The sequence below is a fragment of the Lichenostomus cassidix genome, unplaced genomic scaffold (assembly GCF_008360975.1).
Source record: "Lichenostomus cassidix isolate B80296 unplaced genomic scaffold, HeHo_3.0 HiC_scaffold_35, whole genome shotgun sequence".
NCBI lineage: Eukaryota > Metazoa > Chordata > Aves > Passeriformes > Meliphagidae > Lichenostomus > Lichenostomus cassidix.
In genome coordinates this window covers 14,246-33,404 of record NW_028147256.1, presented here as the reverse complement: position 1 = coordinate 33,404, position 19,159 = coordinate 14,246, and the positions used below count along the sequence as shown (strand labels likewise).

The 19,159-nt window shown below is 41.2% G+C and overlaps 1 protein-coding gene across 1 annotated transcript in view; it reads right to left on the bottom strand.

Moving 5' to 3' along the window:
* Window positions 1-3,186: 3,186 nt before the first annotated feature.
* LOC146423949 (putative lipid scramblase CLPTM1) overlaps window positions 3,187-19,159 on the bottom strand; it is a 28,353-nt gene continuing 12,380 nt past the window's right edge. Inside the window, exons 6-9 of the mRNA XM_085044039.1 lie at window positions 17,801-17,896; window positions 15,206-15,341; window positions 6,140-6,307; window positions 3,187-3,724 (exon numbers count right to left, since the gene is read on the bottom strand). Coding sequence (XP_084900165.1) covers window positions 3,537-3,724; window positions 6,140-6,307; window positions 15,206-15,341; window positions 17,801-17,896 — 588 coding nt within the window. The 3' untranslated portion in view covers window positions 3,187-3,536. The remainder of the gene's footprint in view (window positions 3,725-6,139; window positions 6,308-15,205; window positions 15,342-17,800; window positions 17,897-19,159) is intronic.

Genomic DNA, 19,159 nt, shown 5'->3' with positions numbered 1-19,159 from the left:
TCCCCATTACCGAGACCCCCAAGACCCCTCCCATTACCGGACCCCTGAGACCCTCCCCATTACCGGGACCACCCCCAATTACCGGGATTAATGGGATCCCCCATTTCGAGACCTCCCCATTACCGGGACCACCCCCAATTACCGGGATCAGGGGATCCCCTTCCGAGACCCCTCCCTGTTACCGGGACCACCCCCAATTACCGGGACCCCTTACCGAGACCCCTCCCCCTCACCGAGACCCCCGAGACCCCTCCCCGTTACCGGGACCACTGAGACCCCTCCCCATTACCGAGACCATCCGCTACCGGGACCCCTGAGACCCCTCCTCATTACCGCTGACCACCCCCAATTACCGGGATCAATGAGATCCCCCTTTTCCGAGACCCCTCCCCATTACCGGGACCACCCCCCAATTACCGGGATTCCCCGAGACCCCTCCCATTACCGGGACCCCCTTTCCGAGGCCCCTCCCTGTTACCGCGACCACCCCCCAATTACCGGGATCAGGAGAATCCCCTCTGAGACCCCTCCCATTACCGAGCCCCCGACCCTCCCCATTACCGGGACCCCTGAGACCCCTCCCATTACCGAGACCCCATCCCATTACCGGGACCCCTGAGACCCCTCCCCATTACCGGGACCACCCCCAATTACCAGGACCAATGGGATCCCCCTTTCCGAGACCCCTCCCCATTACCGAGACCCCCAGACCCCTCCTCATTACCGGGACCACCCCCAATTACCAGGATCAGGGGATCCCCTTGAAACCCCTCCCCATTACCGAGACCCCGAGACCTCCCACCCCAGAAATCCAAGGGACCCCCAAAATCCCCCCCAGAACCCCAAAATTTAGGCTCCACCCAGGCAGAACCCACCCCAAAAAAAAGTGAGAAAACCCCAAAAACCAGAAAATCCCAAAAAAAGCAAGAAAACCCCAAAAAAGCAGGAAACCCCCCAAACTAGAGGGAAAACCCTAAAAGAGGCAGGGAAACCCTAAAAGGGGAGAGGCCCCAAAATCCCCACAGAATCCCCAAATTTGGCCTCCACCCAAGTAGAACCCACCGAAAAAAAAGCGAGAAAACCCAAATAAAAGCGAGAAAACCCCCAAAAAAGCGAGAAAACCCCAAATAAAAGCAGCAAAACCCCAAAACCCAGGAACCCCCCCAAAAAAAGTGAGAAAACCCCAAAAAACCAGGCAAACCCCAAAACCCAGCAAAACACCAAAAAAACCAGGAAAACCCCAAAACCCACCAAAATCCCAAAAACCAGCAAAACCCCAAAAAACCAGGAAAACCCCAAAAGGCAGGAAAACCCCCAAAAAAGTGAGAAAACCCAAAAAAAAGCGAGAAAACCCGAAAACAAAAGTGAGAAAATCCCCCAATAAAAGTGAGAAAACCCCAAAAAAAACCAGCAAAACCCCAAAAACCAGCAAAACCCCAAAAAAACCAGGAAAACCCCAAATAAAAGCAGCAAAAACCCCAAAAACCACCAAAACCCCAAAAACTACCAAAACCCCAAAAACCAGGAAAACTCCAAAACCTACCAAAACCCCAAAACCACCAAAACCCCAAAACCCCACGAAAACCCCAAAACCCACAAAAACCCCAAAACCCACCAAAACCCCCAAAAACCAGGAAAACCCCAAAAACCAGGAAAACCCCAAAAAAACAGCAGAACCCCCGAAAAAGTGAGAAAACCCCAAAACCCAGGAAAACCCCCCAAAAAAACAGGAAAACCCCAAATAAAAGCAGCAAAAACCCCAAAACCCAGAAAAACTCCAAAAACCAGCAAAACCCCAAAACCCCAAAAAACCCAGGAAAACCCCAAAACCCACTAAACCCCAAAACCCCAAAAACCACCAAAACCCAAAAAACCACCAAAACCCCAAAAAACCCCAAACAGCAGGAAAACCCCAAAAACCACCAAAACCCAAAAACCAGGAAAACCCCAAAACCACCAAAACCCCAAAAAACCCCAAACATCAGGAAAACCCCAAAACCCACCAAAACCCCAAAACCCAGCAAAACACCAAAAACCAGCAAAACCCCAAAAACCACCAAAACCCCAAAAAACAGCAAAACCCCAAAACCCACCAAAACCCACCAAAACCCCATGAAAACCCCAAAACCCAGAAAAACTCCAAAAACCAGCAAAACCCCAAAACCCCAAAAAACCCAGGAAAACCCCAAAACCCACTAAACCCCAAAACCCACTAAACCCCAAAACCCCAAAAACCAGGAAAACCCCAAAACCAGCAAAACCCCAAAAAACCCCAAACAGCAGGAAAACCCCAAACAGCAGGAAAACCCCAAAACCCACCAAAACCCCAAAAAAACAGCAAAACCCCAAACCCACCAAAACCCCAAAACCCCCCAAAACCCCATGAAAACCCCAAAAGGCAGAGCCGCAGCCGAGTCAGGAATTTGGGATTTTTTTGGGGTGAATCAGCTCTTTATGGACGAGGCGCTCCGTGGACACTTTTCCTAGCACAGCGGCACAATGGGATGGATGGAGCACGACGGGGAGGTGACATCGGCGGTGACATCGCGGCGGTGACGTCGGCGGGGACGTCGGCGGGGTCGGGACGGGGTGACGACGACCCCGCGACCCCAAAAACCATCCCGGGGCGGCCGAGAAATAAACACGGGGTGGGGAAAAAAAATCTGGGAGAGGAGATCACCCCGAGTGCCCCGAGCTCGCCGCCACTTCCCGCGCGGAGTCGGAAAACCGCGACTCGCTAGGAATTTCCGCCGATTTCCGGAAAATTCTGGAAAATTCCGGGGATTTCCCAGGGTGGGTCTGCCGATTTCTGGAAATTTCCGCGGATTTCCGGGGATTTCCCGGGGTGGGGAAAAAAATCTGGGAGAGGAGATCACCCCGAGCGCCCCGAGCTCGCCGCCGCTTCCCGCGCGGAGCCGGAAAACCGCGACTCGCCAGGAATTTCCGCTGATTTCCGGAAAATTCTGGAAATTTCCGGAGATTTCCAGGGATTTTGGGAAATTTCCAGGGATTTCCCGGGGTGAGGAAAAAAATCTGGGAGAGGAAATCCCCCCGAGCGCCCCGAGCTCGCCGCCGCTTCCCGCGCGGAGTCGGAAAACCGTGACTCGCCGGGAATTTCCGCCGATTTCCGGAAATTTCTGGAAAATTCCGGGGATTTCCCGGGGTGGGTCCGCCGATTTCTGGAAATTTCCGCGGATTTCCGGGAATTTCCCGGGGTGGGGAAAAAAAATCAGAGAGAGGAAATTCCCCCGAGCGCCCCAAGCTTGCCGCCGCTTCCCGGAAAACCATGACTCGCCAGGAATTTCCGCCGATTTCTGGAAATTTCCGACGATTTCCGGAAAATTCTGGAAATTTCCGGGGATTTCCCGGGGTGGGGAAAAAAAATCCGGGAGAGGAAATCACCCCGAGCGCCCCGAGCTCGCCGCCGCTTCCCGCGCGGAGTCGGAAAACCGCGACTCGCTGGGAATTTCCGCCGATTTCCGGAAATTTCTGGAAAATTCCGGAAAATTCCGGGAATTTCCGGGGATTTTGGGGGGTTAATCCTTCTTTTTGTCCTGCGAGGGTTTCTGCTGGGGGCTGGGTGGTCCTGTGGGCAGCGCTGTGGGCTCAGGGGAGCAGCCCAGGGGGGGCTGGGGGGACTCGCCGGTGCCGCCGAACTCGTTGACGCGCGTCGGGTCGACGCGGTAGATCCAGCGCTGGTAGAGGTAAATGAAGAACACCACGTCTGGCGGGGGAGAGAAATGGGAAAATTTGGGAGGTGAGAAATTGGGAATTTGGGAGGTGAGAGGTGGGAAAATCCCAAAAAAACCCCCGGGAAAATCCCGAATAAACACGGGAAAATCCCAAAAAAATGAGAGAATCCCAAAGAAAACCCAGGAAAATCCCAAAAAAACCCCATGAAAATCCCCCAAAAAACAGGAGTATCCCAAAAAAACCCCATTTTGATTCCATACTGGTAGAGGTAAATGAAGAACATCATGTCTGGGGGGAGAAAATTTGGGATGGTGAGAGGTGAGAAAATCCCCAAAAAACCCCAAAAAACTGGGAAGATCCCCAAAAAACCCCAGGAAAATCCCAAATAAACCCGGGAGAATCCCAAAAAAACCCCATTTTGATTCCATACTGGTAGAGGTAAATGAAGAACATCCCATCTGGGGGGAGAGAAATAGAAAAATTTGGGATGTGAGAGGTGAGAAAATCCCCAAAAAACCCCAAAAAACTGGGAAAATCCCCAAAAAACCCACTGGGAGAATCCCAAATAAACACAGGGAAATCCCAAATAAATGGGAAAATCCCAAAACAAACCCACCCGCTGGTTGAGGTAAATGAAGAACACCACGTCTGGCAGGGGGAGAAATGGGAAAATTTGGGAGGTGAGAAATTGGGAATTTGGGAGGTGAAAGGTGGGAAAATCCCAAAAAATCCCCCGGGAAAATCCCAAATAAACACAGGAAAATCCAAAAAAAATGAGAGAATCCCAAAGAAAACCCAGGAAAATCCCAAAAAAACCCCATGAAAATCCCCCAAAAAACAGGAGTATCCCAAAAAAACCCCATTTTGATTCCATACTGGTAGAGGTAAATGAAGAACATCACGTCTGGCGGGGGAGAAATGGGAAAATTTGGGATGTGAGAGGTGAGAAAATCCCAAAAAAACCCCAAAAAACTAGGAAAAAACCCACTGGGAGAATCCCAAATAAACACAGGGAAATCCCAAATAAACCCTGGAAAATCCCAAAACAAACCCACCCACTGGTAGAGGTAAATGAAGAACACCACGTCTGGCGGGGGAGAAATGGGAAAATTTGGGATGTGAGAGGTGAGAAAATCCCAAAAAAACCCCAAAAAACTGGGAGAATCCCAAAAAACCCACTGGGAGAATCCCAAATAAACACAGGGAAATCCCAAATAAATGGGAAAATCCCAAAACAAACCCACCCGCTGGTTGAGGTAAATGAAGAACACCACGTCTGGCGGGGAGAGAAATGGGAAAATTTGGGAGGTGAGAAATTGGGAATTTGGGAGGTGAAAGGTGGGAAAATCCCAAAAAAACCCCCGGGAAAATCCCAAATAAACACGGGAAAATCCCAAAAAAATGAGAGAATCCCAAAGAAAACCCGGGAAAATCCCAAAAAAAACGCATGAAAATCCCCCAAAAAACAGGAGTATCCCAAAAAAACCCCATTTTGATTCCATACTGGTAGAGGAAAATGAAGAACATCACGTCTGGGGGGAGAAAATTTGGGATGTGAGAGGTGAGAAAATCCCAAAAAAACCCCAAAAAACTGGGAAAATCCCCCAAAAAAACCCCAGGAAAATCCCAAATAAACAGGGGAAAATCCCAAAAAAACCCCAAGGTGATTCCATACTGGTAGAGGTAAATGAAGAACATCATGTCTGGGGTGAAATTTGGGATGGTCAGAGGGGGGAAAAATGGGAAAATCCCAAAAAAACCCCAAGAAAATCCCAAAAAAACCCCAAGAAAATCCCCCCAAAAAAACCCTGGAAAATCCCCAAAAAATCCTGGAAAATCCCCCAAAAAATCCTGGAAAATCCCAAAAAAAATCCTGGAAAATCCCAAAAAAACCCGGGAAAATTCCCAAAATCCTGGGAGAATTCAAAAAAAACCCCCATGGTGATTCTATACCAGGAAACTTGGCATGGTGAGAGGCGGGAAAAATGGGAAAATCCAAAAAAAACCCCTGGAAAACCCAAAAAAAACCCCATTAAAATCCCCCAAAAAACCTGAAAATCCCCCAAAATCCCTGGAAAATCCCAAAAAATTGGAAAACCCCAAAAACCCAGGAAAATCCCCTGAAAAAATGGGAAAATCCCCCAAAAATCCATGAAAATCCAAAAAAACCCCTGGAAAACCCGCCAAAAAAAGGGGAAAATTCCCAATAAACCTGTGAAAATCCCCCAAAAACCCGTGAAAATTCCCAAAAAACCCATGAAAAATCCCCAAAAACCCCCAGGAAAAATCCTAAAAAACCCAGAAAAATCCCAAAAAACGCTGGAAAATCCCCCCGAAAACTGTGAAAATCCCAAAAAACCCCATTAAAATCCCCCAAAAATGGGATATCCCCAAAAATCCCCAAAAACCCCTGGAAAAACCCCAAAATTTCCCCAAAATCCCATACCATCTCGCAGGCAGCCTATCCTGTACATCATGGGCATCTTGATGACGAAGGCGAACAGGTCGTCGATGAAGGTGTTGAGAGCTTTGTAGGTGAGCATGCGCCACGGCAGGTGAGCTACGGACTGCAGCTTGTAGTTGATGAACAGCTGGGGGGTCATCGTGATGAATCCTGGGGAGAAAAACGAGAAAAATGGGAAAAAATGAGAAAAAATGGGAAGAAAATGGGGAAAAATGGGAAAAAAATGGGAAAGAATGAGAAATAACGGGAAAAAATGGGAAAAAAACGGGAAAAAAACTAGGGCAGGTGAGCTGCGGACTGGAGTTTGTAGTTGATGAAGAGTTGGGGGGTCATCGTGATGAATCCTGGGGAGAAAAACGAGAAAAATGGGAAAAAATGAGAAAAAATGGGAAAAAAATGGGAAAAAATGGGAAAAAACGGGGAAAAACAGGGAAAAAACAGGGAAAAAACAGGGAAAAAATGGGATTAGGGAATGGTCATGGTGAGCCACCGACTGGAGTTTGTAGTTGATGAAGAGTTGAGGGGTCATGGTGATGAATCCTGGGGAGAAAATGGGAATAAAATGAGAAAAAACGGGAAAAAACGGGAAAAAACGGGAAAAAAATGGGAAAAAAATGGGAAAGAATGAGAAAAAACGGGGAAAAAATGGGAATAAAATGGGATTAGGGAATGGTCATGGTGAGCCACCGACTGGAGTTTGTAGTTGATGAAGAGTTGAGGGGTCATGGTGATGAATCCTGTGGAGAAAACGGGAATAAAATGAGAAAAAATGGGAAAAAAATGGGGAAAAACGGGAAAAAAACGGGAAAGAATGAGAAAAACCGGGAAAAAATGGGAATAAAATGGGATTAGGGAATAGTTTGGGGTGCCCTGAAATAGAGTTATCCTGGAAAAAATGGGAAAAAAAGAGAAAAAAAAGAGAAAAAACAGGATTAGGCAATGGTCATCGTGATGAATCCTGGGGAAAAATGGGAAAAAATGAGAAAAAATGAGAAAAAATGGGATTAGGGATTTTTTGGAATTTTGGGATTTTTTTGGGGTTTTTTTTGGGATTTCTCACCAAAGGTCAGCAGGAATCCATCAGGGAATGGTTGGTTTGGGAGATTTTTTGGGGAATTTTTTGGCGATTTTTCCAGATTTTCTCAGGGATTTTTTTGACAATTTTGATAATTTTTTCAGGGATTTTGGGATTTTTTTGGGATATTTTTTGGGATTTCTCACCGAAGGTCAGCAGGAAGCCATCAGGGAATGGTTGGTTTGGGGAAGTTTTTTGGGATTTTCTCAGGGATTTTCTCGGGAATTTTTTTGCCGATTTTTCTGACGATTTTTTGGCCGATTTTGGGATTTTTTTTGGGATTTTTTTGGGGTTTTTTTTGGGATTTCTCCCCAAAGGTCAGCAGGAATCCATCAGGGAATGGTTGATTTGGGAGATTTTTTTGGGGAATTTTTTGGCGATTTTTTCAGATTTTCTCGGGGATTTTTTGGACGATTTTTTTGCCGATTTTGGGATTTTTTTTTAGGGATTTTGGGATTTTTTTGGGGTTTTTTTTGGGATTTCTCACCGAAAGTCAGCAGGAATCCATCAGGGAATGGTTGATTTGGAGATTTTTTTTGGGAATTTTTTGGCGATTTTTTCAGATTTTCTTGGGGATTTTTTGGACGATTTTTTTGCCGATTTTGATAATTTTTTCAGGGATTTTGGGATGTTTTTGGGGGTTTTTTTGGGATTTCTCACCAAAAGTCAGCAGCAATCCCTAGAGCATGCTGAGCACCCAGGAGTACCAACTTTGTGCTCCAGGGAGAGCAGGGAATGGGCAGCTTGGGGCATTTGGGGGCATTTTTTGGGGGATTTTGATAATTTTTTCGGGAATTTTGGGATTTTTTTGGGATATTTTTTGGGATTTCTCACCGAAGGTCAGCAGGAATCCATCAGGGAATGGTTGGTTTGGGGAAGTTTTTGGGGAATTTTTTGGCGATTTTTTCAGATTTTCTCAGGGATTTTTTTGACGATTTTTTTGCGGATTTTTTTGGGAATTTTGGGATTTTTTTGGGGTTTTTTTTGGGATTTCTCCCCGAAGGTCAGCAGGAATCCATCAGGAAATGGTTGGTTTGGGGGATTTTTTGGGGAAATTTTTGGGATTTTTTTGAGGATTTTTTGGGGATTTTTCGGGGATTTTTTGGGGCATTCTGGGGTGATTTTTTTGAGGATTTTTTTGGGAATTTTGGGATATTTTTTTGGGGTTTTTTTTGGGATTTCTCACCAAAGGTCAGCAGGAAGCCATCAGGGAATGGTTGGTTTGGGGAATTTTTTGGGATTTTTTTTGAGGATTTTTTGGAGGATTTTCGGGGATTTTTTTTGGATTTTTTTGGGGATTTTTTGGGGATATTTTTTGGGGGATTTTTTTGAGGATTTTTTTTGGAGTTTGGACAGATTTGGGATATTTTTTTGGGGTTTTTTTTGGGATTTCTCCCCAAAGGTCAGCAGGAAGCCATCAGGGAATGGTTGGTTTGGGAGATTTTTTTGGGGCTTTTTTGGGGAACTTTTTGGGGCTTTTTTTTCAGATTTTCTTGGGGATTTTTTTGACGATTTTTTTGGGGATTTTTTTGGAATTTTGGGATTTTTTTGGGGTTTTTTTTGGGATTTCTCACCGAAAGTCAGCAGGAATCCATCAGGGAATGGTTGGTTTGGGGGAATTTTTTGGGATTTTTTTTAGCATTTTTCGGGGATTTTTTTTGGGATTTTTTTGCCGATTTTGGGATTTTTTCGGGAATTTTGGGATTTTTTTGGGGTTTTTTTTGGGATTTCTCACCGAAGGTCAGCAGGAAGCCACCAGGGAATTGTTGGTTTGGGAGATTTTTTGGGGATATTTTTTAGAGGATTTTTTTTGGGATTTTGGGGGATTTTTTGGGGCTTTCTGGGGTGAATTTTTTCGGGATTTTGGACAGATTTGGGATTTTTTTGGGTTTTTTTTGGGATTTCTCCCCAAAGGTCAGCAGGAAGCCATCAGGGAATGGTTGGTTTGGGGGAATTTTTTGGGATATTTTTTTAGCATTTTTCGGGGATTTTTTTGACGATTTTTTTGCCGATTTTTTCAGGGATTTTTTTTTTGATTTTGGGATATTTTTTTGGGATTTTTTTGGGGTTTTTTTTGGGATTTCTCACCGAAGGTCAGCAAGAAGCCATCAGGGAATGGTTGGTTTGGGAGATTTTTTTGGGGAATTTTTTGGCGATTTTTTCAGATTTTCTCGGGGATTTTTTTGACGATTTTTTTGCGGATTTTGGGATATTTTTTGGGGATTTTTTTGGGGTTTTTTTGGGATTTCTCACCAAAAGTCAGCAGGAATCCCTAGAGCATGCTGAGCACCCAGGAGTACCAACTTTGTGCTCCAGGGAGAGCAGGGAATGGGCAGCTTGGGGCATTTGGGGTCATTTTTTTGGGGATTTTTTTGCCGATTTTGGGATTTTTTCGGGAATTTTGGGATTTTTTGGGGATTTTTTTTGGGATTTCTCACCGAAGGTCAGCAGGAATCCATCAGGGAATGGTTGGTTTGGGGGATTTTTTGGGGAATTTTTTGGCGATTTTTTCAGATTTTCTCAGGGATTTTTTTGACGATTTTTTTGCCGATTTTGATAATTTTTTCAGGGATTTTGGGATTGTTTTGGGGTTTTTTTTGGGATTTCTCACCGAAGGTCAGCAGGAATCCATCAGGGAATGGTTGGTTTGGGAGATTCTTTGGGGAATTTTTTGGTGATTTTTTCAGATTTTCTCAGGGATTTTTTGGACGATTTTTTTGCAGATTTTTTTGGGAATTTTGGGATTTTTTTGGGGTTTTTTTTGGGATTTCTCACCGAAGGTCAGCAGGAAGCCATCAGGGAATTGTTGGTTTGGGGAAGTTTTTTGGGATTTTCTCAGGGATTTTCTCGGGAATTTTTTTGACGATTTTTCTGCCGATTTTTTGGCCGATTTTGGGATTTTTTTGGGGTTTTTTTGGGGGTTTTTTTGGGATTTCTCACCGAAAGTCAGCAGGAAGCCATCAGGGAATGGTTGGTTTGGGAGATTTTTTTGGGGAATTTTTTGGCGATTTTTTCAGATTTTCTCGGGGATTTTTTTGACGATTTTTCTGACGATTTTTTTGCGGATTTTGGGATTTTTTTGGGGATTTTTTTGGGGTTTTTTTTGGGATTTCTCACCAAAAGTCAGCAGGAAGCCATCAGGGAATGGTTGGTTTGGGGGATATTTCCTTGGGAATTTTTTTGACGATTTTTGGGGATTTTTTGGGGCATTCCAGGGTGATTTTTTCTGGATTTTTTCGAGGATTTTCTTTAGGATTTTGGGGTTTTTTTTGGGATTTCTCACCAAAAGTCAGCAGGAATCCCTAGAGCATGCTGAGCACCCAGGAGTACCAACTTTGTGCTCCAGGGAGAGCAGGGAATGGGCAGCTTGGGGCATTTGGGGGCATTTTTTTGGGGATTTTTTTGCCGATTTTGATAATTTTTTCAGGGATTTTGGGATTTTTTTGGGGTTTTTTTTTAGGATTTCTCACCGAAGGTCAGCGGGAATCCATCAGGGAATGGTTGGTTTGGGAGATTTTTTGGGGAAATTTTTGGGATTTTTTGAGGATTTTTTTGGGATTTTTCGGGGATTTTTTGGGGCTTTCTGGGGTGATTGTTTTGAGGATTTTTTGGGAATTTTGGGATATTTTGGGGTTTTTTTTGGGATTTCTCCCCGAAGGTCAGCAGGAAGCCATCAGGGAATGGTTGGTTTGGGGATTTTTTGGGATATTTTTTGGATGATTTTTTCACGGATTTTTGGGGATTTTTTGGGGCTTTCTGGGGTGATTTTTTCAGGATTTTTTTGAGGATTTTCTTTAGGATTTTGGGTTTTTTTGGGATTTCTCACTGAAGGTCAGCAGGAAGCCATCAGAGAATGGTTGGTTTGGGAGATTTTTTTGGGGAATTTTTTGGCGATTTTTTCAGATTTTCTCGGGGATTTTTTGGACGATTTTTCTGACTATTTTTTTGGGAATTTTGGGATTTTTTTGGGGTTTTTTTTGGGATTTCTCACCGAAAGTCAGCAGGAATCCATCAGGGAATGGTTGGTTTGGGGGAATTTTTTGGGATTTTTTTTTAGCATTTTTCTGGGATTTTGGACGTTTTTTGCCGATTTTTTCAGGGATTTTTTTTTGATTTTGGGATATTTTTTTGGGATTTTTTGGGGTTTTTTTTAGGATTTCTCACCGAAGGTCAGTAGGAATCCATCAGGGAATGGTTGGTTTGGGGGATATTTCCTTGGGAATTTTTTTGACGATTTTTTCAGATTTTCTCGGGGATTTTTTTGACGATTTTTTTGCGAATTTTGATAATTTTTTCAGGAATTTTGAGATTTTTTTGGGATATTTTTTGGCATTTCTCACCAAAGGTCAGCGGGAAGCCATCAGGGAATGGTTGGTTTGGGGAAGTTTTTTGGGATTTTCTCAGGGATTTTCTCGGGAATTTTTTTGCCGATTTTTCTGACGATTTTGGGATATTTTTTGGGGATTTTTTGGCATTTTTTTTAGGATTTCTCACCAAAAGTCAGCAGCAATCCCTAGAGCATGCTGAGCACCCAGGAGTACCAACTTTGTGCTCCAGGGAGAGCAGGGAATGGGCAGGTTGGGGCATTTGGGGGCATTTTTTGGGGATTTTTTTGCCGATTTTGGGATTTTTTCGGGAATTTTGGGATTTTTTTGGGGTTTTTTTTAGGATTTCTCACCGAAAGTCAGCAGGAAGCCATCAGGGAATGGTTGGTTTGGGGGAATTTTTTGGCATATTTTTTTTAGCATTTTTCAGGAATTTTTTTGACGATTTTTTTGCCGATTTTTTCAGGGATTTTTTTTTTGATTTTGGGATATTTTTTTGGGATTTTTTGGGGTTTTTTTTGGGATTTCTCCCCAAAGGTCAGCAGGAAGCCATCAGGGAATGGTTGGTTTGGGGGATTTTTTGGGGCATTTTTTGGGTCATTTTCTCCGGGATTTTTTTGACGATTTTTTTGCCAATTTTGATAATTTTTTCAGGGATTTTGGGATTTTTTTGGGGTTTTTTTTGGGATTTCTCACCAAAAGTCAGCAGCAATCCCTAGAGCATGCTGAGCACCCAGGAGTACCAACTTTGTGCTCCAGGTAGAGCAGGGAATGGGCAGGTTGGAGCAGTTTGGGGTCATTTTTTTGCCGATTTTGATAATTTTTTCGGGAATTTTGGGATTTTTTTGGGGTTTTTTTTGGGGTTTCTCACCGAAAGTCAGCAGGAAGCCATCAGGGAATGGTTGGTTTGGGGGAATTTTTTGGCATATGTTTTTTAGCATTTTTCGGGGATTTTTTTTGACGATTTTTTTGCCGATTTTGATAATTTTTTCAAGGATTTTGGGATTTTTTTTGGGGTTTTTTTTGGGATTTCTCACCGAAAGTCAGCAGGAATCCATCAGGGAATGGTTGGTTTGGGGGATATTTCCTTGGGAATTTTTTTGACGATTTTTGGGGATTTTTTGGGGCATTCCAGGGTGATTTTTTCTGGATTTTTTGGAGGATTTTCTTTAGGATTTTGGGGTTTTTTTGGGGATTTCTCCCCGAAGGTCAGCAGGAAGCCATCAGGGAATGGTTGGTTTGGGGGAATTTTTTGGCATATTTTTTTTAGCATTTTTCGGGGATTTTTTTTGACGATTTTTTTGCGGATTTTGATAATTTTTTCAGGGATTTTGGGATATTTTTTTGGGATTTTTTTGGGGTTTTTTTTAGGATTTCTCACCGAAAGTCAGCAGGAAGCCATCAGGGAATGGTTGGTTTGGGGAAGTTTTTTGGGATTTTCTCAGGGATTTTCTCGGGAATTTTTTTGCCGATTTTTCTGACGATTTTTTTGCCGATTTTGATAATTTTTTCAGGAATTTTGGGATTTTTTTGGGGTTTTTTTGGGGTTTCTCACCAAAAGTCAGCAGGAATCCCTAGAGCATGCTGAGCACCCAGGAGTACCAACTTTGTGCTCCAGGGAGAGCAGGGAATGGGCAGCTTGGGGTCATTTTTTTGCCGATTTTTTTGCCGATTTTGGGATTTTTTCGGGAATTTTGGGATTTTTTGGGGTTTTTTTTGGGATTTCTCACCGAAGGTCAGCAGGAATCCATCAGAGAATGGTTGGTTTGGGAGATTTTTTTGGGGAATTTTTTGGCAATTTTTTCAGATTTTCTCGGGGATTTTTTGGACGATTTTTCTGACGATTTTTTCAGGGAATTTTGGGATTTTTTTGGGGTTTTTTTTGGGGTTTCTCACCGAAAGTCAGCAGGAATCCCTAGAGCATGCTGAGCACCCAGGAGTACCAACTTTGTGCTCCAGGGAGAGCAGGGAATGGGCAGCTTGGGACATTTGGGGGCATTTTTTTGCTGATTTTTTTGCCGATTTTGATAATTTTTTCAGGGATTTTGGGATTTTTTTGGGGTTTTTTTTGGGATTTCTCACCGAAAGTCAGCAGGAAGCCATCAGGGAATGGTTGGTTTGGGGAAGTTTTTTGGGATTTTCTCAGGGATTTTCTCGGGAATTTTTTTGCCTATTTTTCTGCCGATTTTTTTGACGATTTTGATAATTTTTTCGGGAATTTTGGGATTTTTTTGGGATTTTTTTGGGGTTTCTCACCAAAAGTCAGCAGGAATCCCTAGAGCATGCTGAGCACCCAGGAGTACCAACTTTGTGCTCCAGGGAGAGCAGGGAATGGGCAGCTTGGGGTCATTTTTTTGCCGATTTTTTTGCCGATTTTGGGATTTTTTCGGGAATTTTGGGATTTTTTGGGGGTTTTTTTGGGATTTCTCACCGAAGGTCAGCAGGAATCCATCAGGAAATGGTTGGTTTGGGAGACTCTTTGGGGAATTTTTTGGTGATTTTTTCAGATTTTCTCAGGGATTTTTTGGACGATTTTTTTGCAGATTTTTTTGGGAATTTTGGGATTTTTTTGGGGTTTTTTTTGGGGTTTCTCACCAAAAGTCAGCAGGAAGCCGTAGAGCATGCTGAGCACCCAGGAGTACCAACTTTGTGCTCCAGGGAGAGCAGGGAATGGGCAGCTTGGGGCATTTGGGGGCATTTTTTGGGGGATTTTGATAATTTTTTCGGGAATTTTGGGATTTTTTGGGGATTTTTTTTGGGATTTCTCACCGAAAGTCAGCAGGAATCCATCAGGGAATGGTTGGTTTGGGAGATTTTTTTGGGGAATTTTTTGGCGATTTTTTCAGATTTTCTCGGGGATTTTTTGGACGATTTTTTTGCCGATTTTGATAATTTTTTCAGGGATTTTGGGATTTTTTTGGGGTTTTTTTTGGGATTTCTCACCGAAGGTCAGCAGGAATCCATCAGGGAATGGTTGGTTTGGGAGATTCTTTGGGGAATTTTTTGGTGATTTTTTCAGATTTTCTCGGGGATTTTTTTGACGATTTTTTTGCCGATTTTGGGATATTTTTTGGGGATTTTTTTGGGGTTTTCTTTGGGGTTTGTCACCAAAAGTCAGCAGGAAGCCGTAGAGCATGCTGAGCACCCAGGAGTACCAGCCTTTGTGCTCCAGGTAGAGCAGGGAATGGGCAGCTTGGGGCAGTTTGGGGTCATTTTTTTGCCGATTTTTTTGCCGATTTTGGGATTTTTTCGGGAATTTTGGGATTTTTTTGGGGTTTTTTTTGGGATTTCTCACCGAAGGTCAGCAGGAATCCATCAGGGAATGGTTGGTTTGGGGGATTTTTTGGGGAATTTTTTGGCGATTTTTTCAGATTTTTTCGGGGATTTTTTGGACGATTTTTCTGACGATTTTTTTGCGGATTTTGGGATATTTTTTTGGGATTTTTTGGGGGTTTTTTTTAGGATTTCTCACCGAAGGTCAGCAGGAAGCCATCAGAGAATGGTTGGTTTGGGAGATTTTTTGGGGAATTTTTTGGCGATTTTTTCAGATTTTCTCGGGAATTTTTTTGACGATTTTTCTGACGATTTTTTTGCGGATTTTGGGATTTTTTTTGGGATTTTTTTGGGGTTTTTTTTGGGGTTTCTCACCAAAAGTCAGCAGGAATCCATAGAGCATGCTGAGCACCCAGGAGTACCAGCCTTTGTGCTCCAGGTAGAGCAGGCTGTACACAGCATAGCAGCCCAGCAGGGGGAACAGCAGCCACGACAGGTACCGAAATGCCATCTGGAAAAAACGGGAAAAACGGGAAAAATCCGTGGGAAAAGGGCTGGGAATGGCTGGAGGTGGGTTGGGGATTTTTGATTGGGGGATTTTGGGGCGATTTGGGGTCGTTTGGGGGGATTTTGGGTCGATTTATCATTGATTTATCATCAATTTATCATCAATTTATCATCAATTTATCATCAATTTATCAGTTTAGCATCAATTTATCATCAACTTATCAATTTATGATCAATTCGAGTCATCAATTTTTCATCAATTTATCATCAATTTATCGACTTATGATCAATTCAAGTCATCAATTTATAATCAATTTTTCATCAATTTATCATCAATTTATCAGTTTAGCATCAATTTATCATCAATTTATCAATTTATGATCAATTCAAGTCATCAATTTTTCATCAATTTTTCATCAATTGATCATCAATTGATCATCAATTTCTCATCAATTTATCATCAATTGATCATCAATTTCTCATCCATTGATCATCCACTTCTCATCAATTCATCATCCACTTATTATCAATTGATCATCAATTCATCATCAATTGATCATTAATTTATCATCAATTAATCATCAATTTCTCATCCATTTATTATCAATTGATCACCAATTGATCATCAATTGATCATCTATTTTTCATCAATTTACCATCAATTTATCATCAATTTATCACCAATTGATCATCAATTTGTCATCAATTTATCATCCATTTATTATCAATTTATCATCAGTTTCTCATCAATTTCTCACCAATTTCTCATCAATTTATCACCAATTTCTCATCAATTTATCATCAGTTTCTCATCAATTTATCATCCATTTATCATCCATTTATCAGTTTATCACCAATTTGTCGTCAATTGATCAATTTATCATCAATTTCTCAACCATTTATTATCAATTGATCATCAATTTCTCATCAATTTCTCCCCAATTTCTCATCCATTTATTATCAATTTCTCATCAATTTCTCATCCATTTATCACCAATTTCTCATCAATTTCTCATCAATTTATCATCAATTTATCATCCATTTCTCATCAATTGATCATCAATTGATCATCAATTTCTCATCAATTTATCATCCATTTCTCATCAATTGATCATCAATTGATCATCAATTTCTCATCCATTTATCATCCATTTGTCATCAATTTATCAGTTTATCATCAATTTCTCATCAATTTCTCAGTTTCTCATCAATTCCATTTGTGGATTTCCAGGGTTGGTTTAGAGTTGATTTGGGATTTTTTCTGGGAATTTTGGGTTGATTTTGGGTCATTTGAGGTGATTTTGGGTCAATTTATCATTGATTTATCATCAATTTATCATCAGTTTATCATCAATTTCTCGTCAATTGATCATCAATTTGTCATCAATTTATCACCAATTTCTCATCAATTTCTCACCAATTTCTCATCAATTTCTCACCAATTTCTCATCAATTTCTCATCCATTTATTATCAATTTCTCATCAATTTATTATCCATTTATCATCAATTGATCATCCATTTATCATCCATTTCTCATCAATTTATCATCGATTTATCATCAATTTGTCATCAATTTATCATCAATTTATTATCAATTTATTATCAATTGATCATCAATTGATCATCCATTTATTATCAATTCCATTTATGGAATTCCAGGGTTGGTTTAGAGTTGATTTGGGGATTTTTTCTGGGAATTTTGGGTCAAATCCCAGGAAATTTTGGGATAAATCCCAGGAAATTTTGGGTCAAATCCCAGGAAATTTTGGGATGAATTCCATGGAATTTTGGGTCAAATCCCAGGAAATTTTGAGATAAATTCCAGTTAATTTTGGGATAAATTCCAGTTAATTTTGGGATAAATCCCAGGAAATTTTGGGATAAATCCCAGGAAATTTTGGGATAAATCCCAGTTAATTTTGGGATAAATCCCAGGAAATTTTGGGATAAATCCCAGGGAATTTTGGGATGAATTCCAGGAAATTTTGGGTCAAATTCCAGGAAATTTTGGGTCAAATCCCAGGAAATTTTGGGATAAATTCCAGTTAATTTTGGGATAAATCCCAGGGAAATTTGGGATAAATCCCAGGGAAATTTGGGTCAAATTTTGGGATAAATCCCAGAAAATTTTGGGTCAAATTTTGGGATAAATCCCAGGGAATTTTGGGTGAAATTCCAAGAAATTTTTGGTCAAATCCTGGAAATTTTGGGATAAATCCCAAGAAATTTTGGGATAAATTCCAAGAAATTTTGGGTCAAATCCCAGGAAATTTTGGGTCAAATCCCAGGAAATTTTGGGTCAAATTTTGGGATAAATCCCAGGGAATTTTGGGATGAATTCCATGGAAATTTGGGTCAAATTTTGGGATGAATTCCAGGGAATTTTGGGATGAATTCCAGTTAATTTTGGGACGAATTCCAGGGAATTTTTGGGATGAATTCCAGGGAATTTTGGGACTCACATCGTCGTAGACTTTGGTGGAAGATTCCACATAAGTGGATTTATCCTTGAAGGTCACTCGAGGGAAAATTCCTGCGACTTTGTTCTCCCTGTCCAGCTGGCCGGAAAAAAACGGGAAAAACTGAGTTAGAATCCAAAAAAAAATGGGAAAAACTGAGTTAGAACCCAAAAAAAAATGGGAAAAACTGAGTTAGAACCCAAAAAAAAATGGGAAAAACTGAGTTAGAATCCAAAAAAATTGGGAAAAACTGACTTGGAACCCAAAAAAATTGGGAAAAACTGAGTTAGAACTCAAAAAAAAGGGGAAAAACTGACTTGGAACCCAAAAAAATTGGGAAAAACTGAGTTAGAATCCAAAAAAATTGGGAAAAACTGAGTTAGAATCCAAAAAAATTGGGAAAAACTGAGTTAGAATCCAAAAAAAGGGGAAAAACTGAGTTAGAATCCAAAAAAAAGGGAAAAAACTGAGTTAGAATCCAAAAAAAAAAAGGGAAAAACTGAGTTAGAATCCAAAAAAAATTGGGAAAAACTGAGTTAGAAGCCAAAAAAATTGGGAAAAAACTGAGTTAGAACTCAAAAAAATGGGAAAAACTGAGTTAGAATCCAAAAAAATTGGGAAAAACTGAGTTAGAATCCAAAAAAAAAGGGAAAAACTGAGTTAGAAGCCAAAAAAATTGGGAAAAACTGAGTTAGAATCCAAAAAAATTGGGAAAAACTGACTTGGAACCCAAAAAAATTGGGAAAAACTGAGTTAGAACTCAAAAAAAAGGGGAAAAACTGACTTGGAACCCAAAAAAAATGGGAAAAACTGAGTTAGAAGCCAAAAAAATTGGGAAAAACTGAGTTAGAATCCAAAAAAATTGGGAAAAACTGAGTTAGAATCCAAAAAAAGGGGAAAAACTGAGTTAGAATCCAAAAAAAAGGGAAAAAACTGAGTTAGAATCCAAAAAAAAAAAGGGAAAAACTGAGTTAGAATCCAAAAAAAATTGGGAAAAACTGAGTTAGAAGCCAAAAAAATTGGGAAAAAACTGAGTTAGAACTCAAAAAAATGGGAAAAACTGAGTTAGAATCCAAAAAAATTGGGAAAAACTGAGTTAGAATCCAAAAAAAAAGGGAAAAACTGAGTTAGAAGCCAAAAAAATTGGGAAAAACTGAGTTAGAATCCAAAAAAAATGGGAAAAACTGAGTTAGAATCCAAAAAAATTGGGAAAAAACTGACTTAGAACCCAAAAAAAATGGGAAAAACTGAGTTAGAATCCAAAAAAAAAAAGGGAAAAACTGAGTTAGAATCCAAAAAAATTGGAAAAAAACTGACTTAGAACTCAAAAAAAAGGGAAAAAACCCACTTAGACCCCCAAAA